Source organism: Rhinopithecus bieti, unplaced genomic scaffold (assembly GCF_001698545.2).
Source record: "Rhinopithecus bieti isolate Rb0 unplaced genomic scaffold, ASM169854v2 scaffold_8350, whole genome shotgun sequence".
In the NCBI taxonomy this organism is placed as follows: Eukaryota; Metazoa; Chordata; class Mammalia; order Primates; family Cercopithecidae; genus Rhinopithecus; species Rhinopithecus bieti.
In genome coordinates this window covers 1,709,496-1,733,281 of record NW_016806031.1, presented here as the reverse complement: position 1 = coordinate 1,733,281, position 23,786 = coordinate 1,709,496, and the positions used below count along the sequence as shown (strand labels likewise).

General features: G+C 40.6%; 1 protein-coding gene across 2 annotated transcripts in view; it reads left to right on the top strand.

The window, feature by feature from the left end:
* The window catches only part of MIPEP (mitochondrial intermediate peptidase), a 224,544-nt gene that overhangs the window by 49,187 nt on the left and 151,571 nt on the right, over positions 1–23,786 (top strand). For both annotated transcript variants that reach the window (XR_001886079.1, XM_017874490.1), the window contains exons 11-14: positions 4,338–4,491; positions 6,102–6,179; positions 8,381–8,585; positions 9,781–9,890. Coding sequence is in view for 1 of the 2 variants with exons in the window: in XM_017874490.1 (XP_017729979.1) it covers positions 4,338–4,491; positions 6,102–6,179; positions 8,381–8,585; positions 9,781–9,890 (547 nt within the window). In the remaining variant the exon portion in view is untranslated. The remainder of the gene's footprint in view (positions 1–4,337; positions 4,492–6,101; positions 6,180–8,380; positions 8,586–9,780; positions 9,891–23,786) is intronic.

The following is a 23,786-nucleotide window of genomic DNA, read 5'->3' as shown; positions in this document are numbered from 1 at the left end:
AAAAAAAAAAAAAAAAAAAAAAAAAAAAAAAAAAAAAAAAAAAATTAAAAAACAATAGAGAAACCACCAGAGAAGCTAAAATATAGACTATAGATATCACTAAGAGATCAAATGATTAGAAAGAAAAAGGAAATGCAGCACACCTACCCAAAGAAGGAAAATAAAGGAAGCATTAAAAGATACATGTCAGAATTACATTGGCAAGAGTGAGGGCACTAGGTATTTTCATACACTGTAGGTAGGAATGTAAGTTAGAACAGCTTTTTTTTTTTTTTTTGAGGACAATTTGGAAATACTTGTCAAAAAATTTAAGATCTCATACTCTTTGCAGCAATGTCATTTCCTCAGTTTATCTTGTGGATAGGCTTGTGTGGGTGTGAAAAGGACGTTTCACTATGGCATCATTTTAACAGCTAAACTAACAGCAGCTTACTGTCAGTTAAAAGGAACAGAGGCAGACCAAGGCAGGAAGTGAGCTCTGGGTGTGGCTTCATGGGATGCATTTTCTGTAAAGAAATTAAAATCAAGGATAAAACTGATGAAAAGTCTGGGACCCTTTAATAATCCCTGTGTGTGAGAAATTCCAAATGATGTCAGTGGTCAGATACTCCCCCCATTGATGCTTCAGGCTCTCATTGGCCTTGCCTCCTCTCTGCTCATGTACAACACAGCAGGAGATGCATGAAATAAGCTTTGTCATGTGTTTGCTGTGGATGACTACACCATGAAAGAAAACAGGATAGAGCTTTATATACTAAACTGGAAAGTATTCCAAGTTACATTTTTATGAAAAATGTATGTGTAAAAAATACATATCATTGATATAGTTTTATGTTAAATGAAATTGCGAGATGGTGTGAATGGTATGATTCTGTTTGTGCCAAAGTAAGTTTATATATACATAAAGTTTACATGCATAAACTTCTAAGAATGTGCATAGAAAATGCCTGGAAAGATACACAAGATATTTGCCTCTGGGGGTGGGCATAGTGAGCCAGGGGGCAAGACAGTATACTTTTTGCCCATTGTTACTATTTGCCTAACACATATGAGTGTCATGGTCATTGGATAAGTCAGTAAATATTTTTAGGTTATAGTTTAGTAAACTAAGCTATGCTATTAGCTTTACTGTGTTTCTTTTCCATAAAAATAAATGTCATATGTTCATTATAATCTTAAGAAGGGTATAATTTTAATATGTAAAGTTTCTTTTTCTCCTTTATTTTGGGTTGGTTTTATTATCTGGCAACAAAAAAGTGAATTGCTTTTTATAACCAATTATAGTTTAGACGTTCTTGCCTTGGGAGTAGGTTCTGTGGGAGGTTTCTGCTCTGTGAAGTTCTGATGTGGTTCTCTATGTCTGCCTACCTGTCTTTCCAGTTTTGGGGGCAGCAGTTTGCTCTGTGGCCTGGATTCTCTGCCGAATCTAAGATTCTTGGTTTTCAGTTTGTTCAGCTTCCTGCTTGTTAGGATGGAGTGGTGACTTTCAACCTTCTCATGTGCAGGAGTGGAAACCTCAAGCCTGGACCACTTCCTTTTATCATTTATTTTCTCCCCTCTTTCCATGGTGCTCCTTTCTCTTAGTTCTTCAGTAGCTCTGAGCTGTTCTCTGTCTTCCTTCCCAATCCTCCCTCTGATAGTTCAGGGGTCTACCCTTTACCCTCTTCTCAGCCTGCATCGCCCTTCCCTTATGGCCCTGTCTCCCTCTATAGCTCTAACATCCAGACAGCGAAGTCTCCTTGTTCTCCTTAGCTTTGAGTCTTGAGTGTCTGGCATCTCATGGGCACTTCACAGTCGGTGTCTCCAAAACGGAGTCTATTTTCTGTGAGCCCTCCATCCTCTTCCCATCATTACACCTCACCCTCCTCTCTTCTCCCACAAACACACCCAGATTCCCCTCTTCCTTTTTTTGTGTTCATTGCGCTGGCTGATTCAGTGACTCTACCATCCCACTTATTTGTCCAAGCCAGAAACCTGAGTGTTATTCTAGATTGTTCTGTGTTTCTCATCACCCTCCAAATCCAGTCACTCACACAGTCCTGAGACGTTTGCATTTCAAAGGAAAAAATACATTCATCCCTGACCCCACTGCCCTCCGTCAGAGTTCACCCTCTGAAGCCGGGAAGTCTGTCCTCCTGTCAGCCCTCCCTCCCTCCTGCATTCCACCCCCCACACTGTCTACTGTGCAGCATTCCAGAAAACATCAGATGCTCCACTGTGGCCTACAGAAGCTGTCTCCCAAATGGCATCTGCAAGCAATTCATTGAGAGTGTAGTCATAAAATATTAGAAATTCTATGTATATTTATTTTCTTTATCTCAACTTATAAAAAGTCTCCTTTTTGCAATGTGATAAAACAATACCACATGAGTATACTTTATAAATGTTCTTATAGAAGGTTGAATACTCAAAAGTTATTTTAGTGTGCACTGGTGAGGAAGCTTAGAGGCCGTGGCCTGTGGTGCATGGTCCCAGTTCCTCAGCTTAGTGGACCAGGCCCTCTGTTTTCTGGCCCCTGCCTGCCTTTTCCAGACTCTGCTCCCATTCTTTCTCCATTTATCTCTGCGTTGGTAACTGCTTCGTCTTTAACCACATCCTTTTTAGAAGTCACCAGGCTATTTTACGCCGTCATACTTGAGTTACACTGTCGCTTCCGCCCAGGATTCCTATTATGAGTCCCATTTTCCATTCCTCATCCCAGCCCTGCCTTGCAAAGTCTGATTCTGTTTGTTTGGTTTTTTGAGATGGAGAATCTCACTCGGTCGCCCGGGCTGGAGTGCAGTGGCGTGATCTCAGCTCACTGCAACCTCTGCCTCCTGGGTTCAAGCAATTCTCTGCCTCAGCCTCCCGAGTAGCTGGGATTACAGGCAGCCACCACCACATCCGGCTAATTTTTGTATTTTTAGTAGAGATGGGATTTTACCATATTGGCCAGACTGGTCTTGAACTCCTGACCTTGTGATCCACCACCTCAGCCTCCCAAAGTGCTGGGATTATAGGTGTGAGCCACAGCACCTGGCTGATTCTTTCTTAATTCCTATCCGAGAAGCTTTCCCTGGTGCTACTCTGCACTCCACAAGTACACGCTCTCCTTTGCTCTCCCATTGCGCAGTGCTCATTCATTCATCCTTCAGCACTGCCTATTGAGCACCGGCTGTGTGCCTGAGCACTGCTCCAGGCCCGAGACACAGTGTAGTTGGTTCACTTCTCTGCCTCCTTCAGTGCCAGCTGCTTAGACACAAAGGCTCTCGATTCCTCTCCTCCAGCACCCCGCAGGTTTGCCGATAGCATGCTTGAGTGAACGAACCAGGGAGCGAGGGCACTGGTCACGAATGTCTCTTTCAACACTAGGATTCTGTTTAATGAAAAATCAGTTAGAAATTAAGGTGTAAATTTGTGGATGTCCACAGCCAAAGTCTCATTTGTTGTGCAATTTATGTTCACTTGCTAAACTCATTGATTTAGTAGTAACTATGTTTGTATATATTTTGTATATAAATTTGTAGGGACTTATTTTATGGAACGAAATGTTGTGCAGTTCTAGAATCACAAATAAAGCCAATTGAAAAAAATATATATATTTTGGTAATCCCAAAAAGTAGATGTATAATGAAGACCTACAATATTCTAGAGCCATTATTTTTGGCTGTGGTTATATATTTTGGCTTGACTTACTGACTCAAATGTAAACATTCAAATCACATATTTTGGATTTGTTTTGGTTTATGTTGGAATATATAGAACAGAAAAAGTTATTTTTGGGTGAAGAATAATTCACCTTACTGGTTCTGTTGTCCTTAAGATATCTAACTATAAAACAGATAAATTAAGATCTTATTCTTTATATTGCAGGCCTTTTTTTTCATAAATGAATATTTTACTGGATGAGAACTTTAAATTCACTTAATGTGCCTCAGGGTTTTTATTCATTTAATATTTATGTGATATAAGTCATGAGTTTCTAGAATATAACTCATGAGGTAAGAGTTACCATTATAACTGAAACTGGTCATATCTTGCATATAAGTATGTATACGGTGAGCAGTTGAGACAGTGCTTAATTGGGTTAGTAAAGGAGTAAATAAAATGGAAGGGACAAAGATTAGGGAATGATATGTCTACCTTAATTACTGACTTACGACTAGCACTAGTAATAATCAGACTGTCATTCTGAAGGACACTGTCTGAGAACCCCTCAAATGATATAAATGCACTTTTATGTTTTGAATCCTTCTTTAGCTCCAGTGATCTTAAGTATTAAATGAAAAGTTAATTGAATTTACCTTCAGAAATTGAAATAAACAAAGATGCTGTTGAACCTCTCTTCCTTCTCTTAGGTATAATATTGAGCCCAGCCTATATTGCCCGTTTTTCTCTCTTGGAGCATGCATGGAAGGCCTGAATATTTTGCTAAACAGACTATTGGGGATTTCATTATATGCAGAGCAGCCTGCAAAAGGAGAGGTGTGGAGTGAAGATGTCCGAAAACTGGTGAGCTCCCACTCAGCCTGCAGTTGCATGCGTTAGCCTTTCGGTTTGGGAGTTGAGTCAACAGCAGTTTCGTGTTTACAGTAACTTTGCCCTGATTGAGTGTGTCCCCTGCCTTATTTCTGCTTAACAAAAAAATCCAAATTGCACTTTTGATTTAGGACACTGTATAAAGGATCTAAACATAAAACAGCAGAGTTTTCTAAAAAAGTTGTTTGGAACTTGATAGAAGGTTGAATATATATACACCTTCATATATCCACAAATTCTAGTTAGAGGAAAATTGGCCATTACTTTGTATGTACCTTCAGTGCTGTGTGTCCCTTTTGGTTAATTCCCAAATCCATTGCATGAGTGACCTTTTTTCTTTCCAGCCCCCATCCCATGTTGTAGGGGCTTATATTTGCATCAGATATTAATTTACGTCCTGTGTTCTGATTTATTTAACTTCTTTGATAATAACTTCAAATCTAGCAATCATCTTTCTCCTGTGAAGGCCCACTTTATTTGAGGCATGAATATTTTAAATTTTTCCTCATGGGATTTGAGGCTTTGTTGACCTGTGTTTGTCACTAAGACATTGTATTGTTTTGTTGTTTGATTTTTGCTAGCATGCTTACCACACTGCTTTCTTCACTATATTTTAAGAAATGTAAACAATCTCATTGTCTCTCGGTCCGCCACGTCTTGTGAGTGGAGAGTAGGTGTGGTGGTGGGATTGAAAGGAGAGTCAGGATGGCAGGACGTTCATCATTACATTGATTTACTTCAATATCTGTATTACAAACTTCCAACAAAGATAGAGATTGATAAAATGCTGAGATATAATAAAAAGCAAAGTTTATAAGAGGAGACTGAGAGGACAAAATGCGAGTGATGAAGAGGTTTCCCCAGAACTGCAGAATGTGCACTCCACCGGGGGCCAGCCCTGTTGTCAGTTGCGTTCACTTCTGTGTCCCAAGTGTCTTGAACGGTTCCTGGCACCAAGTAGGTGCTTAATAGATGTTTGATGAACAATGAATATATACTTGCAGGTAATTTCAAAGCACAAAATCGGGGTTCTCTTTGATGCAATCATTAAATTCTCAAAGAACAAAGAAGGCAAGATGGAGAGTAGCGGTTGAGTCTCTCCTATAAGCTCTGCCTCTTGGAGAGGGGATAGATAGTGATATTGCTGATTTTTAACTCAAGCTGGGAGCTGCATTGTGGTGTTTTCAAATTCAAGGGTTATAATTTGCTTGGGCATATATCATGACATTCCAGGATTTGAAGGAAAAATACTTTTGCTCCTAAAACTGCCCAGGCAGCACTTCTTCTCAACTCTTGTGGTGGTTAGTAAAGGTGTTGTAGAGGATAGGCAGTCAGGACAGAAGGCCCTCATGAGGAGGATTTCCTCTCCTGGACACAGAATTCCAAAACCAAAATCATTCAAGAGATGGAGCAGAAGAGGATGCGGGGAAAAGAGAATCTATCTCGAGACAATACAGGATGTAGAATGTAATTAAAATGTCTGTATGTGTGGCTGTGGGTGTTTAACATACAGATTCTTGTGCTGGGGGTTTTAGAGAATCGGATGGCCTAATTTACCACCAAATTAAAATTTTTTTTTCTAGGCTGTCGTTCATGAATCTGAAGGATTGTTGGGATACATTTACTGTGATTTTTTTCAGCGAGCAGACAAGCCACATCAGGTGATCCTTTCTTTATAAACTGGTCTCTCTAGAACTGATCAGCATTTCATTTGTATTAATGTGAACTTTGTATCATTTTTTAAATTCCATGATATTTAAAAGTTATTAATGATGGTTACCAGATATATACATTTGAAATTAAGATAGCATTTTAAAATTAAAAAGTTTATGGAAATAATTACATCAGTCTGTATTTGTCACTTTTATCTGGGTCATGGTATTAAGTATAGTAATAATGACAGCTGACATTTTATGAATCCTTATTTGTGCCAACCAGTGCACTGAGTCCATTATACACATCAGCCTCTTAATGTTCACCTCAGCCTTTTGACTAGGTACTCACATTATGAGGAAACTGAAGCCAGAGAGGTTAAGCTACTTGGCCAGAAGTGCTAGGACTTGAAGACATACCTCCCGATCAGATCCCCAACTTTTAACTCTTTTCCATACTTGACAATGAACCTGTTCTAAAACTGCAGAAGATATTCCATGTGGAAACCTTACCAACCACCAAGTAGCTCCTTATGTGGAAGACTTGAGGCAGCTCATCTCCTTTTCTTTAGCGTTGGCCGACTTTGACAGCCAGTCAGCTTTAGCAGTTTCATGTAGTTTGATAGGAAATGTCAAGAGTTTAGGTTATAAGTTATAACAGAAATAACGTATCTTATGTTTGAATAGTGATTCACAATTTCCAAAGCACAGATTTTAACAGATATGAGCTTATGAATTCTGGACAGCCACTGTGGGATTTGACAAGGAAGCATTTTAGAGATGAGGCTTGCACAGGCAGGTTCTTTTCCAAGATGATTTGGCTAGTAGGTGTGAAAGGTAGGAACAGGGTGCAGGTCACCAGACTCTGCGGCCAGTGTTCTTCCTCTTTGCTTAAATGGGTGGGTGGTGGAGACTCAACTTAGTGATTAGGAGCCCTGGCTCCTAATAGTCAGCCTGGGTTCAGATCCAAGGTGCGGCAATTCTAGCTAGGTGTCCTTGGACATATTTAATAATTATTTATTTATTTATTTATTTTTTTTGAGACGGAGTCTCGCTCTGTCGCCCGGGCTGGAGTGCAGTGGCCGGATCTCAGCTCACTGCAAGCTCTGCCTCCTGGGTTTACGCCATTCTCCTGCCTCAGCCTCCCGAGTAGCTGGGACTACAGGTGCCCGCCACCTCGCCCGGCTAGTTTTTTGTATTTTTTTTAGTAAAGATGGGGTTTCACCGTTACCCAGGATGGTCTCGATCTCCTGACCTCGTGATCCACCCGTCTCAGCCTCCCAAAGTGCTGGGATTACAGGCTTGAGCCACCGTGCCTGGCCCATATTTAATAATTCTAAGACTAGTTTTAGTTTTATCATCTGAAAAGTGAGATACCTGTTACACTGGGTTGTTGTGGAGAATAAGTGATACAGTGTATGTGAGTCTCAGTGTAGTGCCTGTTTCAGAGTAAGTTACTCTGGATCCGGATCCCTTGCTTTACACTACTTTAGATCCCATCTCGTTCAACTGATAAAAGTCAAGAGAGGCTGGGCGTGGTGGCTCAGGCCTGTAATCCCAGAACTTCAGGAGGCTGAGGCTGGCGGATCACTTCAGCCCAGGAGTTCAAGACCAGCCCTGGCAACATAGTAAGACTCCCATCTCTTCAAAAAAATCTAAAAACTTAGCTGGGTGTGGTGGAGCACACTGTAGTCCCAGCCACTCAGTAGGCCGAAGCAGGAGGATGGCTTGGAGGTCCAGGCTGCAGTGAATTGTGATCACAACACTACGCTCTAGCCTGGGCAACAGAGCAAGACCCTATCTTAAAAAATGGAAAAAAAAAAAAAAATAGCCAAGAGACACGGAAAGTACTTACTAGTTCATTATCTGACACGTAGTAGGGACTCAGAATAAATGTTAGTGTCCCTTCCTAAGCTCTTTGCTGACTTTGTTTCCAGCATCTGGCACAGCATCATTTCAATGCATGTTTTGGGACCAAATTAATGAATTAATCCATATAAACTGAATGTGTTCTTGATGTTTTAAAAAATTAAAATTTTAGCAGAATAAAAAATGTCAAGAAAAGCTGTGTATATGTAAATAGATAGAATAAGAATATAATTAAAATTTGCACTCACACATTTTGGTGAAATTTTGTATTCATTCAGACTGTTTTACTCTTCACATTCCCAAATACTATCTTTTCCTTGTATGTTTTCTGATTCTTAAAGGATTGCCATTTCACTATCCGTGGAGGCAGACTAAAGGAAGATGGAGCCTATCAACTCCCAGTTGTAGTTCTTATGCTGAATCTTCCCCGTTCCTCAAGGAGTTCTCCAACTTTGCTGACTCCTGGCATGATGGAAAATCTTTTCCATGAAATGGGACATGCCATGCATTCAATGCTAGGACGTACTCGTTACCAACACGTCACTGGTGAGCCATGAGGAGGGCTTTTATTTACTACAATCCTTTACAAACATGCATTTTCTTTTAAATTGGGAAAGGGGCTTTTTATTTGGAAAATGTGATCGTTTTACCATGTCCTGTGGTCTTTATCTCAGATTGCCTCATCCTGTCCTCCCCACAGTTGTGCAGCCTGATCTTCCAGTGCTTTTTCCCATGCTTGCTAACAGCTTTCACCAGGGAATAATCTCAGTTGTCTTTCAAGTTTGTCCCTTTTTACATTTTACAGTGTTTTATATTGAATTTAAGTTTGTGGCTATGTGTGTGTGAATAAAAAGGTATCTCTTTAATACCTACCACAGAGTTAATAAGTAAGTGAATGGTCTCTCTTTATATTCAAAATCAGGAAACAAAATAAAGCATGCTTAAAAAGTATGATGAAGTCCTTTTAATCTTTCCCCTGTATAAAATCATAGTTCTGCTTTGTAGTTTTTATGCTGCTAAATATGTGCCCGTATTTTATGATATTACAGACTTTCCTCTTCGTTGGCTTATCCTTAAGTCTTAAGCTCCCTATCACATATGGTCAGCATTAGCCCACTAGTGAATTGTTGGCATCCAGCATTTATTAACTAACTTTACACACAGTATTTTGGACAAGGAGAAGGCATTGAAAAGACTGTAGGTGGGCTGAACAGAATCATTAAATGTCATCTAAATTTCTTACAGGATTTGTTACTTTAAGTAATTTTGAGTTTAAAATATTTCTTTTCCTCACTGAGAATTGACTTTGTTACAAAAAGCGATAAATGAATAAAATAAAGTACTTGTAAAACAAAGGAAGGATAAAAGTATTAGGTAATGGAATTTAGTGAATTAAATACAAACGCTATATTAATATTAGAAATGTTTTACTTTGTTTCATGTACAGCCAGCATAGCTGAAGACAGGTTTGTTTGTAAAAGGTGTGAGCCACTGCTTTATAAGGTGTTTTGGCAGCTGTGCAAATATTTTGTTTTAATTTTGATATAAAGGAAAATATATAGGATTATAATAAACTTTTCTGCAAATATGTACAGTAAATTTATAGAAGAAAATATTGATTTAATGAATTAAAACTTACAGTTCATCAGAAGTACAAATAAAAGTTTTAAAGGGTACATAAAAAGTAAGATAAATATATCGATTTGATTCATGCCAACTTTTTTTTTTCTTCTTATTTTAGGGACCAGGTGCCCTACTGATTTTGCTGAGGTTCCTTCTATTCTGATGGAGTACTTTGCAAATGATTATCGAGTAGTTAACCAATTTGCCAGACATTATCAGACTGGACAGGTAGGAACAGTCATCTTGTCACAGTGGCCTTTGGGTTGTGATAGTTGGTGTTTATGACATCCTGGATAAGTTGAACTCTTCTTGCTTTTTCAGAACTCACCCTCTGTTAGTAACAAACCTTTTATTGCTTGTTTTCTTCCTGATTCCCTATCTTTTCTTTTGCCAGCCTGTTAAATCATAGTCTTAGCATGTAGTCATGTGTTGACAAATAGCTACCCTTCATTATATGCCTGGTAATCTACCATTTAGTCCCCATAACCACCCGACAAGGAAAACACTTTATCCGCATTTTCCAGATGAAGAAACAAGCTCTGTAGTAGATTAGGCATTCCAACGTGTCTCACTTCTAAAAAGCCTTTGCTTCTGAATATTTATTTTCTTGGTCTGAATTTTTATGTTGTCTCATTAAACTAACCCGCATGCCATATTTTGCCAGTATGCTTAGCATCTCTGTGATGCTTAGTCTGAAAAGTCCTTAATTTTAAGGCTTAAATTTCAATGATGCATTCTAATATTAAAGATTTTTAAATTAAAGTGTGAGGTACCTTACACTAAGTTAGGTGTAAGTTGTACATTGTGCTGTTTACTGTCCACGCGTACATTGGAAGATGCGTTCTTTCCCTTCCCTTGGAATTCTGATTATACTAGAACTGTATTATATGAAGTGATATTTTTCCCCTTCAGACTGTATGTACCCCTAGTCCAAATGTAAATTGTATTCATCTGTGAATCCTTAGCACCTAGAATCTTGTTTCGCGCGCACACACACACACACAAAAACACTAAAAGAAATTAAATGAGGGGACGAATAGAAACAGAAGGACCTTAACCACCTTTATTTGTGACTCTTCTTCTGATTATGTCTCCAGATGTGTAGTATTATTTGGTCATTTCTTTTTTTTTTTTTTTGGACTTTATCTGTGGAATAATCAGTGATCTTCTGGCCAGGCACAGTGGCTCATGCCTGTAATCCCAGCACTTTGGGAGGCTGAGGCAGGTGGATCACTTGAGCTTGGGAGTTCAAGACCAGCCTGGGCAACATTGTGAAACCCTGTCTCTACTAAAAATGCAAGAGTTAGCCAGGTGTGGTGGCACATGCCTATAGTCACAGCTACTCAGGCAGGAGAATCACTTGAACCTGGGAGGCAAAGGTTGCAGTGAGCCGAAATTGCGCCACTGGGCAACAGAGTCTCCGTCTGGGCAACAGAGTGAGATTGTTAAAAAAAAAAAAAGAATAATGAATCATATTCTGGATAAGTAATCTGAGTGACCCGTCAGCATAATATATTTCAGTTATTAAGGCGTCAAATTTGTGATCCAATTAACTACCCATCCACTAATCTACAAAGAATTGTTCTGGGAATTATGTAGACTTGGCCAATAACACAGACGGGCATCCCCTACCAAGTGATAGCATAATCCATCTATGGCCATGCGCTTTGGGGGCTGGGAACGATTGGGAGTTCAGTGCTTGCTCCCTGCCTGAGGTGCAGTAGAGCAGAGCCCTGCGCACAGGCAGGGCACGAGGGCTCTGCCTGGGAGAACTGGGGAGGCTGGGGAGAGGAGTGCAGGAGGAAGGAGGCCTGGGAAAAACAGAGAAAAGCGGCATTCACCAGTCAGCTCTCAGCAGTACGCATCCGTTCCACTAAAAAACACTTACTGAGGACAGAGAGGCCCTTCAGTCAGAAAACCCTGAGTTTTCATATTTACCAGTCTCCATTCTCAGCATCCGAGAAACAACCGAGAATAAGTCAGGCAACATCCCATTGCCCGTGGTCTTCAATTCCTAGGGGAACTGAGACGGAGCCTGACTAGGGTGTTGCCGCCCGAAGGCAAAGCAACCTCCAGACTGCTGGGGAGGCCTGGCCAGGAGCCGGGAGCTAAGGGCTGAGGAGTTAGGGAAAGGCGGGGGCATGTGAGTTGGGTCTGCTGCTGCTGCGGCTGCGGAGCTCAGATGGGAGTTTGGATCCTAATGGAGGGGAAAGCCAGTCAAGGCTTTCAGGCGGGAATCACATGTTTACTCCCAGAGAATCACCCAGGTGTCAGGGAGGAAGCGGATTGCAGGGGTGAGGGTAGAGCCTGAGAGGCTTCCTGGAGAGGCGGTCCGGCCCCGGGGGCTCGGCCCTCGTCCCTCCTCGCGGGCGCGCGGCCTCTCTCCAGCCCCTCTTGCGGGGTGGCCTCAGCCCTGGCGCCCCAGCAGCCCGCAGACAAGTACACAGCTGGTGAGGGGTCAGGGTGGGAGGCAGGGGACGGCGAAGGGGGTGTCCGCTTCCGAGGGTTCCGCAGGGTCAGGCCGAGGGAGGCGCCACCTCGTGTGGGAGACCGGGGAGCCCCAGTGCCGCCGGGAGCGGTTTCTGAGGAGTCTGTTTCGGAGGCCGCCGCCGACGTGAGAGTGCGCGGTGCAGGCCCGGGAGGGAGGGCCTGGTGACCACGCAGGAGGACCGGGAGCCTTGCCCAGTAGTCATGCTTTTGAAAAACCTGGAGTGGAAATTTACCACAAATACAAATGTCAATTTTTTCTTTAATTGCCAAAGAAGGGCTGGAGTCACTGCTCCAAGTGTGATGTAAGGTCCGAAAGGAGAGAGCATCCCAGTGCCTGTATTCTTACTAAATTCTTCTGTAACAAGATGCATTGTTGAACTAGATGCAAGAAACCAAGAGGAAACCCAAAATCTAATCCAAGAAGGATGACATAGGAAGAAAGCACTGAGCTGCTTTGAAGTAATTTAAGTTTCAAACACAGAAGACGGATCCAGTGCCCTTAAGGGACTTACAGACATAGTCTCTAAAGAATCTAAAATTTTGTGATTCTCATGGAGATGGAAAGCATGCCCAAAGGCAAGAGACATGTAAATGCTTTGAGCTTCTCAAGGGCCTGCCTCTTCTTGTCGCTAATGAAGGCACCAAGGAGGTTTTTTATTTATTTATTTATTTTTTAATTTTGAGGACTGTCCTAGCCTTAAGGATAAGAAGTTAATTCTCTAAAATCTAAGTCTTTGTAAATAAATGACATTTAATCTCACAGGGAAAAAAAACAGGGTTGCCTGTTTATGCCTAATTTCCTATCCTGCTGCATTTCAGGAAAGGATTTTTTTAACATTATGAAATATATTCCAGAGAGGTGTCAGAGGATAATCAGTGACTTATTGACACCTACAAGTATTTTATCAGAACTGCATCATAGCATAGACAATGAATTCCTTGTGGTGGAAGAATTAGAAGTATGCTTATCAGATTTGCAGGTGCCATGCAGCTGTTGGAGATAACAAATACCAGAGGTGCTCATTCAAGATTCAGAACGTCTTGACAAGCTACAACATCAAAGCTGAAGTAGAATTTATTGTAAATTAACCTTAAAATCAATACCACAGGTATAGAAGAGTACAGACTTGGTTGCAGTTCAGGTGTTTAGACATAATAAACTTAATATGGATCAGCAGTCTGATGGGTTTTCCCATGAATCTCCTTCAATTTTAGGCTACGTTAGTGGAGCTGGGGTACCTAAGGACCCAAAGGTCATTGTTTCTCTTCTTAGTGCTTGTAGATTTTGACCTTCAGCGTAACTTCTTGGCCATTGCTGCAGATTAGCACAGAATTATCTATAGGTGGCCCCATTCTCCTGGAAGCATGATTCTTGTCCTTCCTAAACCTTTCTAAGATGCAACTTTCTTTTTTTTAATGTTTTGATCATTCTGAAAGTGGGATGCCCTTGTTAGTTACCTATTTATATTTAATAGCTGTATTAGTCTGTTCTCTGTTCCTCAGAATACCTGAAAATGGATAATTTATAAAGAAAATGAATCTGTTTTTTACAGTTATGGAGGCTGAGAAGTCCAAGGTCAAGGGGCCATATCTGATGAGCACCTTCCTACTGGTGGGGACTCTGCAGTCCCAAGGTGGCACAGGGCCTCACATGGTGAGGGGTCTGAGTGTGCTCACATGCTAGCTCAGGTCTCTCTTTTTCTTCTTATAAAGCCACCAGTCCCACTCCCACGATCATCTCTTAATCCATTATAATCAATGGATCCATTTATGAGGGCAGAGCCCTCATGAGCCAGTGATCTCTCAGTAGTGCCCCATTGGGGCTTAAATTTCAACCTGGGTTTTGGAGGGGACAGATATTCAAGCTATAGCAGTGGCATAGTGTGCTGTCTCCCCAAATTTGTCATGAAGTCACAGTGGCTCTTTACAAATATTGGGTTCTTAGATTCAAGGAAAGAAGGCAGTCTAAGCCCTTATACCCAGCATTGGAAATGCTAAGCACCCTCACTGTGCAGTCTAACCGCTGGCCCCTTGACCCCTGCTGTGGTTAGAATGTGGTTCGCTCCACCGAAACTTACGTTAAGACTTGGTCCTCAGTGTGGTGGTATTGGCAGGTGGTGCGTTTGAGATGTGATTAGGTCCCTTAGATGGAGTAATATCCCTCTCTGGAAGCTGGGTTAGTTCTCTCTGGAGTGGGTTAGTTCTCTTGGGAACAGATGAGTTCCCACTAGAGCAAGTTGTTACAAAGCGAGGTTGCCTCTTCTGTTTTGCACTTTGCGTATGCACCGGGGTCCCCTTCCGTTTCTCTGCCGTGCTTGGATGCGGCGCAAGGCTCTCGCCAGAAGCTGCCAGATGTGCTGGCCAGTGTTGAAGTTCCTAGCCTACAGAACCGTAAGCTACACACGCTTCTGTTCCTTATGATTTACCCAGTCTCAGATATTCTGTTACAGCAGCACAAAATGGACTAAGGTCATGCCCATCCCGACCCACCACCCCCACACCCGTGGGGGAAGCGAGGCTGTCTCCGATGCCCAGGTCGCTGGGGTCCTCAGAGGTCTCCTCCTCTTTCTCTCACTGTCCCCAGATCCTGATTCCTGATGGAGGCAGGATCTATTAGTCTGTGCCCTAGATTAGCAATTTCTTCACATCAGGTTTTAGGTAAATTTCTGAAAATGAGCAAAAGTCCAGTACTTTTACCTTGCCTTTGCATTTCTAAGGTTCTGTTCCCATCCCGCTTTCTCAGATGGGATTTTCGCCAGGTGTGTGACTGCATGTGGCCTGACTGACTCAGCCCAGCTGCTGGATAGTCCAGATGCTTGGTTGCCCACCCTCTCCCCTGCTCCACAGTAGCTGCCTCTGTTCCCTTTTGTCTGCAATTCCTCAGTTTCCAACTAACTCCTCCACCGCTACAGAAACTCCCACTGTCCTCATCTTTATCCACAATGCTTCTTTGTCCTCAGCATATTGCCTGGAGCTGGGCTGCCAGGCCCAGTATGTTTGATCCGTTTCGGAGGGCCTGTGTTACAGTGATGCTGATGGACTGGAAACCATCCTGAGGGGTGGCTGCTGCTTTAGTGTAAAATTGGAAACCACTTCTCATTAGGAGGGGTTTAAGAAAAGATATTTTTAGACTAGAAAAATGAAACTCAAGTCTGTCATATGCTATTTGAAGGATACTATGTAAAGGAAGAAAGTCATTCCAGGAAAAGCAATATTACTAGGAATAGTGGAAGGGAGCTATAAAGAGGCTCATTTCAGTTCAGGAGATTCTTCTCATAAATGATGAGAGCAGGAAGAGATGCCTCTCCCAGTAATGAACTTCTCTTTTATTTAATATTTACTGTTATAACACAGTATTTGTCGAAAGAACAGCTATGAAGCCATTCTCCAACCTGAGAAGTAAAACATTATTACCACATGCTCTTCTCTGAACCCATCTCTGCCCCACTTGCCTCCCAGAGGGAAGTACAGTGCTCAGTTCTTAATCAATTTTTTGCCACATTATTTATTCCTAAGAAGTGTTTAGTTTTGTTTTTGAACTTTACAAAAATGGTATTTTGCTGTTTATAATCTTGTTATTTAAAAAAAAAATTATGCCTAAGATTCCTCTGTGTTGCATGTAGCTGCAGTATATTTATGTCAATTCCAGATAATATTTCTTCATTTATATACTCATTCTCCTGTCATGGGACACACGGGTCCTTCCAGGTTTTTGCTAGTTCATGTGCTACTGCTGTGAACATTCTTCCACTTTCCTCTGTATATCTGTGTACAAGATTGAAACTGCTGGATTCGTAAGGTGTGCGTGTCTTTTAAGTTTATGAGATAATGCCAAGTTGTTTTTCAAAATGTTTCTACTAATTTATACTCCTCTCAGCAATGGTTTCTATCGTGTAACATCCTCATTGACTTTTAATATTGTCGAAAGTTTTAATTTTGCCCACTTTGTGGTTATAAAATGAAATGCTCTTGTGGTCTTAATTAGCAGCAGTGTTCTCTGATTACGTTTAAGGGGTTTTTTATTGGGGTGTTTTTTTTTTTCTGTTTTGTTTTGTCTTATTTAGAGATAAGGTCTTGCTAGGTTGCCCAGGCTGGCCCCTCAAACTCCTGGGTTCAAGCAGTTCTCCTGCCTCAGCCACCCAAGTAGCTGGGACTACAGTCATGGGCCACTACACCTGGCTTGCTTTCCATTTTTGTTTTCTGTCAGATGTCTTTTTGTCTCATGCTCATTTTCCTACTTGGAAATTTGTCTTTTTCTGACTGATTCAGAAATCCTTGGTCGTTGAAATAATAATCCTTTTTCAGGCGTTTGTCTTGTCTCAGTTTATGGCTTGTGTTTTCACTTTCCTGTTAATATTATTGGATTTATCAATCTTATCTTTATAGTTAATAGTTTTCATATGATTTTTTTCTTTTTCTTTTTTTCTTTTTTTGAGACAGAGTCTTGCTTTTTCACCCAGGCTTATAGGCACGCCACCGTGCCCGGCCAATTTTTATATTTTTTATAGAGACAGGGTCTCACTGTGTTGCCCAGGCTGGTCTCAAACTCCTGGCCTCAAGCGGTCCTCCCACCTCAGCCTCCCAAAGTGTTGGGATTACAGGCGTGAACTACCATGCCCAGCCTCTTCAGTTTTCTTCTACACCTTTTAATGTTTTCTTTTCTCTTTCAATTTTTAATCAAGTTGGAAATTCTTTCTGGGTTTGGCATAAGACAGGAATCCATTTTACTTTCTTCCCTGTGAATAGCAAACTGTCCCAACACCATTTACTAATTTACCTTTTCTTCAGTGCCATTACTCATGTACATGCAATTAATTGGTCTATGTGGTATTGATTCTTTGCAGTTTGTTAATATTTATTTTATGGCTTCATGTGTCATCAGTTTTTTAGAAATGTTCCATCTGTGCTTGAGTGGGTTGTGTATTTATAATTGTTGGGTCTGCGGTTTCATACTAGTCTGGTAAGTCAACCTTTTAATTGTATTGTTTAGATCTTTGATATAACTAATATTTTTTATACAGCAAAAATTTAGAGGTATAAATCTTCTACTATGAGAATGATAGATATATCATTTCCCCTTAGTTCTATCCATTTTTGCTCTCTGTGTTTTGAGAATATTTTATTAGATGCATACAAGCGTAGCGTTTCCCTGATGGGCAGTTCCTTTCTTCCTTATGTGTTATCCTCTTAATCTTTCTATGTTTCTTGTTTTAAAATCTTTTAAAATTTTGCAACCCTAGCTACATTACTAATCACCAAATGTAGCCAATTTATTGTTGAGAGAACCTGATTTTTTTGTGTAGTTTTGTCCATTAGCCACTGCACTAGAATATTTGCTGCTCTGGTTGTCTTTCTCACTGAATATTTTTAAAACAATGTTACAGAAGTTAACACTCACTCTCATAATTTTTTCTTATTTAGTCCTGTCTGGCAGTCTGTGAAGTTGATGGCTGGTACCTCGTGGTCCACACTGTATGGACTTACTGTAGTTACTGTGATTCCTCACCCTGGCTACCTTAGACTCAGCCAGGGGAGGTAATTTTCCAAAGATCACACAATAATAATGAGGGGGGCAGTAGATCTATTAGTTTCACCTTAGAATTTCCTTAAAGTTCAGTTAGAGTTGATAAAGTCAGTATTATAACATTGTGAGTATTTTCTTTTTCCAGGTATTTTCTAGTTAACAATTCCTTCGTATGTATCGCCTAAACTTCTGACAATGTGTCTCACAAAATGGAAGCCCCATATCTACTTTAAGTGTTATTTTTAGAACAGTAAAATTCTAGTGCTTTCGTTTTAGAATTTTTCTGTCCTGCATCATTATAAGATTTAGTTTCTCACCTTAGTTTGTGAAAGTCAGCCCAAGGCTAAAATTGCTTAAGCTCTATTTCCAAGGAGACATACAGACTTGTAATAAATCTTCTCCTGTCATCCTCTTTCAAGAGATATGAAAAAGAATCGAAGATAAACATTACAGTGCAACTAGCATTAGATTAACTTTGGCAGGTTTAGGTTGTTTTGGAACTTTCTTACTTTCAGTGTTAATGCTTCTCAATTATGTCTAGACAAGAGCATTGAACAGGGAGGTAGAGATGGATCTGAGCCCGGACCCACCACCCATACACAGGTGACTTTAGACCAGTCATTGAACTTGTCTGAGACTTTTCTGCTCCTTTATGTAAAATAAATGGAATAAATATTTCAAAATTAAAATTTTACAAGCCTCCATACCTGCCTCAAAACTTTCGGACAGATTTAATAATGGACACAAACTGTAAAACACAGTGTTATTGGCATAGTTTTAGAAAAAATGGAAGTTTGATCCCTATCACACATTAAAATGTTTAGTGTTGAACCCTGCAAAACTCAAAGCCATCTGACCTATGTTTCTTTAAGCCATCGGTGGGGTCTGTGATAAAGTGTAAGCATTTTTAAAGGTTTTTTAAATGTTAAATCATCTTATTTAGTTTGTTAGAAAACACTACTTAAAAGTTAAGTGAAAAGTAGTACTTCCTGTGGATTTAGGCTGAAGATTTTGTCTCCTTGGGCCTAGCCAGCATTTTTATTTTATTGATTATGTGCCATCTGGATTACTGGTTATATCAAAACAAGCTAGTTGAGACATGCAATCCAGTTGTTTTTCCATTATAGACACGTGAGGAAATGTAGTGCCGTGACACACAGCTTGGGGTGGGTTGGGATCAGCTGGGAAATCAGGCGGCTGCTTGGCAGCCTGGGCCTGGCTTTATGCCTCTGAAGTATTTTCTTGTTTTGGATGACTTTGTTTCAACAAGTTTTCTGTCATTAGACCTCTCATGTGCCCAGGGGGGACATCAGCGATAGGAGTTCTCAACTTCAGGATGAGTTGAATTATTACAATAACAAAGACTTGTACCAGAGATTGTCTTAATTGTTAATATGTATACAGCTTCTCACCATGGTACGTTTTCGCAATGGTCATAAGTAAAACAAGGTATTTTATCACAGTGACTTAGCTCTGTAAGAATTTGATACCAAACTTTTAATGTAATGTTATTTAAATTAGACTAGTGAGATTGTGAAATGTTAGAGAATACTTAGCAAGTTTATGAGACTACATGCTTATAACTTAAGCTCATGACAAAATATTCAGAGAATTCAGGTGATAACTATGTTTGCCAAACATTTGTATTTTTTGATGTTATTTCTAGAATCATTCCAAAATGCATTTTTGTGCTAGCTTCATATAATAGGAAAGCTATTTTTAAAAATATTTTTGTTCCTATGCATGGTCAACAAACACTGCCACTTTTGTTTATCCCCAGAATACAGTTGACACCTTCCTGTCTTGGGTAAGGCAGTATAGCATAGGCTGTGGACAACTAATGCAGTGTTTGGCTCATATGAAGCACTCAGTAAGTTAGTTATCAGTAGGGTGACAATACGATCTATTGTCCAAGCCAAACCCTTTTTTGATGAGAGGGACAGGGTCTCACTCTGTCGCCCAGCCTAGAGGGCAGTGGTGCAATCACAGCTCCCTGAAACCTCAAATTCTTGGGCTGAAGCAGTCTTCTTGCCTCAGCCTCCCAAGTAGCTAGGACTACAGGGCCTGCCATCATGCCCAGCTAATTTTAAATTTTTTTGTAGAGATGGTATCTCACTCTGTTGCCCAGCCTGTTCTCGAACATTCAGCCTCAAGCAGTCCTCCAGCTTTGGCCTTCCAAAATGCAGGGATTATAGGCGTGAGCCCCCGTGCCTAGCTCCAAAATGCTGTTAAGAAAGAAGGGAGTGCTATTATTGATCACACCAAGATAGCAGTTGTAACCTAGGACTGTCATGCCCACCTCCATGTGTGGTCACCCAAGCTGTGACAGCATTGAGAAAGTCAGATGTTTCAGATGCAGGGACCTGAATTTCTTCCATTTAGTTAATACATTTTAGAAGTTCATTGACTAATTGTCACCTGATTGAATCTTCATACTAATTTTGTGGCCGAGGTATTTTTATCCTCATTTTACAAATGAGAAAATAGGATACTCTGAGATTTCTTTAGGCTAAGAGGCAAAAGAGTAGCAATAGAAAACACAGGATGCCTAACTCAGACCCAAGCCTCTGTCCTTCACACATTGCTACCTCCTTATGGACCATTTTTCTGCTTGTAAAATTAGAACAATTTAAATCTGCTCATCTTTGTTTTTCAAGTCATTGTGATGACTGTTTTTTTCTAAGTCAGGTATCTCAAACTTTAACACAAAATCACCTGGGGATCTGGATAAAATGCAGATTTTGATTTAATGGATGTGAAGTGGGTTCAGGATTCTATATTTCCAAGAAGCGCTCAGCACAGCTTGCAGTGAACCGAGATTGTGCCACTGCACTCCAGCCTGGGTGACAGAGTCAGACTCCGTCTCAAAAAAAAAAAAAGAAGCAGTGCCCAGATGCTGCTGGTCTCTACTTTCTTTGGGCTTCACATAGTTGGGTAATTACTGTTCTTACAATCCACATTTAGGAAAAAAAAAAGAAAAGAAAAGTTACAATTCTGAGCAAGGCACAGACTTTTATCTTCTTAGTATAAGAAGGAGGCCGGTTTTATAGTCTTTCATTTTCCCTTTCTGGCCGTAAATGTGTTCTGGCATTAACAAACAATAGAATAAGTGAGCACCGGGAGTCCTCTCCTGCACAGCTGTGTGTTTGGGTACACAAAGAGGGTGGGGCCCCCACTCCCTAGTGTCCTTTAAGGGGACCTTTCACACAGCAATGGCTGATTGTGTCTCACAGAGTCTAGTTGGGGGTCTAGAAATCTTACGTTTAAACCATTGGATGCATCATGGGAATAGGATGAATCAGTTAGCTAAATGCTCAAAATAGGAGCATTTCGTTACCCAACCGTAGTTCAGCCTTGTGGGGTGGGGTAATGTGAGGCAACCACTCCAGGGCTTAAGTCAGTTCTTTTTAGTTTATAGGCAACTTTGGCATATTAGACAGGCTGCATTCTCTTATTGTAGTCATATAGTCAAATCTTGAGTTTTTAGAAATAAACACAGGAATTACTCTTTTAAATACAGTGGTAATTGTGGAAAAATTCAGGTTGGATTATTACAGTAAGCACATTAGGTCACTGTAGTTAATTATTGGCATATTATATTCCAATTGTAGAAACAACATTTCTACCATTTTCCTATTTTAAAAAAACACCCACGATGTTTGATCTCTGCATTTGAAATATCAGTGTTACGGTAGTACAAATGGCACCATTTATTGTTAGGGTAATTGCCTTTCCAACACTGTAAATGATTACTCTCTCCTCAATTCCTTTATTGCTTTATCTGCACCTCCTTTTTGGCTCTTGGTGCATTTTCCCATGCTTTATTAATTCTGAAATACGTTTGGCTCTTCTGTGTCCACACGGTCAACTCACCATGGGTCAAAAATACTTGGAAAAAAATAGTACTAATAACAACACAATTATTAAAATGCAAATAAAAAAGCAGTACAGTGTAACAACTATTTACATAGCTACTTTGTATTAGGTATTACAAGTAGTCTAGACATGATTTAAAGTATTTAAGGGGATGTACATCATAGGTTATATGCAAATACACTACTGTTTTATACCAGGGACTTGAACATGAATGGATTTTGTTCTTGGAGGAAGGTCCTGGAACCAACCCCCCTCAGATACTGCAGGTTGTACATTCCTTTTCTGGTTCCAGGTAGCAGGATCAGGTGAGATTCATTGTGTATTACCCAACTACTTAGTAGGATGCCTTGCACAAGGTGGGGTGCTCGGTGAAGATGAGCCCAGAGAGTCTCTGTGACAGGTCTTACCTGTTTTTCCTGCTCTGTCTTCTCTGACAGCCCATTTAGTAAGCACAGGAGGCAGCCAGCTTCAAACCAGGGCTCATTTGGAATCGGTGGGATTCTATAGTGACAAAAAAAATCTGCAGATATTTTTATAAAAGAAACTAGGAAGGGGCATAAATTATCTGAAGTATAAAGTTCACTCAGAAAAATTACTTTGAAATAAATTTACATTAACATAAATTCTCAAGCCATGTTTAAAGTAGTCTGCCTTTGTTAAGGGATACAGATTTTTAAGAAAACTGTTTCTGAACAACTCTATAGTAAGATACTTTGTAAAGGTTGCAGATTGCAAAGCTTTATTGAGGGTATAACTAGATTTACTATTGTATTTCAATAAAATGTCTCCATAAAAATAACAGTTGATAGGTGATACTTGAAAAAATACCAGAGTGGAAATCTCCCTCTTTACTGTGGAAAAAGAAGGTGTTGCAGGAGGGAAATGTGGAGCTTGCGGCTGGTATTATTTGGCGTTTTTCGGTGTGGAGGCAGTGTTGGATGCTGGCTATTTTTCTTCTGTTTTGGAGCAGAGAAATCAGAAGGAGTTTTGTGGATCTGCTAATGCATTGAAGAGACCAGAACATATGGTGTCTTCTGTGCTCTATCCATTTGTTCCCTGGCCATAAAGAAAGGCAAATTAGTGTGCTTTCATGAGCTCCATCAACTTGCATTTCTTAGAAATGCACACTCTGATGGCACAGTGGAACGGGCTCAGGCGCCAGAGCGGCAGGACACCCTGCAGACAAGTTCCCAGAATGCCTGGGGGCTGTGCTGGCCTGGGAGAGGCAGAGCCAGGTGCAATGGAGAAGAGCTGAAGAGGAGCTTTCTAATAAAGTGGGTGTAAATGTAAGACTGGAAAGAAGCATAAGATAGGCAGAATAACAGCTGTATTTATTCCTTTATTTTGTTACGATGTTTTATTTATAAGAATTCTTTCTTTTATTAGTGAAAGTTTACATTTAATTGCTTTACCAAGTCATTTTCCAACCAGTGTTCTACATATTAAATCACCTGATTATAAAAGATGTATGGGGGGTGGAGGGAATAGGTGGTCTGTGCTCAAATAATTTTGGAAAATGGATGTAGCATTAAGTGGGTTTCTATATGTAAAGGGAGGACTACGTATAATTTAACATGCTAAGAACCGGAATCCCCAAGAAAGGTGTAGACTTGAGTGAATCTCCTGGACAGTCTGACCTGCTTTTATTAGTCTAGTCTGCTTTTATTGTTGGTTCTTCTACTACAGGCAGGGCCTCTGTTCAGTCAGCACGAGCGTTGGACAACGTCAAGTGAAGGCCAAGCAACTTCACTCAACAGGGGGCTATAGATACGAATTGAAGAGTGCTCTAAGAGTTTCTCACGCTTAACCCACTTTTTAAATGACACATCTGTAAACCTCTTTGGGAAGACATGTACAATATACTGTGTGTGAAACACTTGGAATGAAAAGAGGTGTTTTTTCTTTTTTTTTTTTTTGAGATGGAGTCTCCCTCTTGTCACCCAGGCTGGAGTGCAGTGACGCAATCTCGGCTCACTGCAACCTCTGCCTCCTGGGTTCGAGCAGTTCTCCTTCCTCAGCCTCCCAAGTAGCTGGGATTACAGGTGCATGCCACCACACCTGGCTAATTTTTGTATTTCTAGTAGAGATGGGGTTTCACCATGCTGGCAAGGCTGGTCTCAAACTCCTGACTTCAGGTGAACCACCGGCCTTGGCCTCCCAAAGTGCTGGGATCACAGGTGTGAGCCACCATGTCTGGCTTTTTTTTCTGCTTTTTTTTTTTTTTTTTTTTTTTT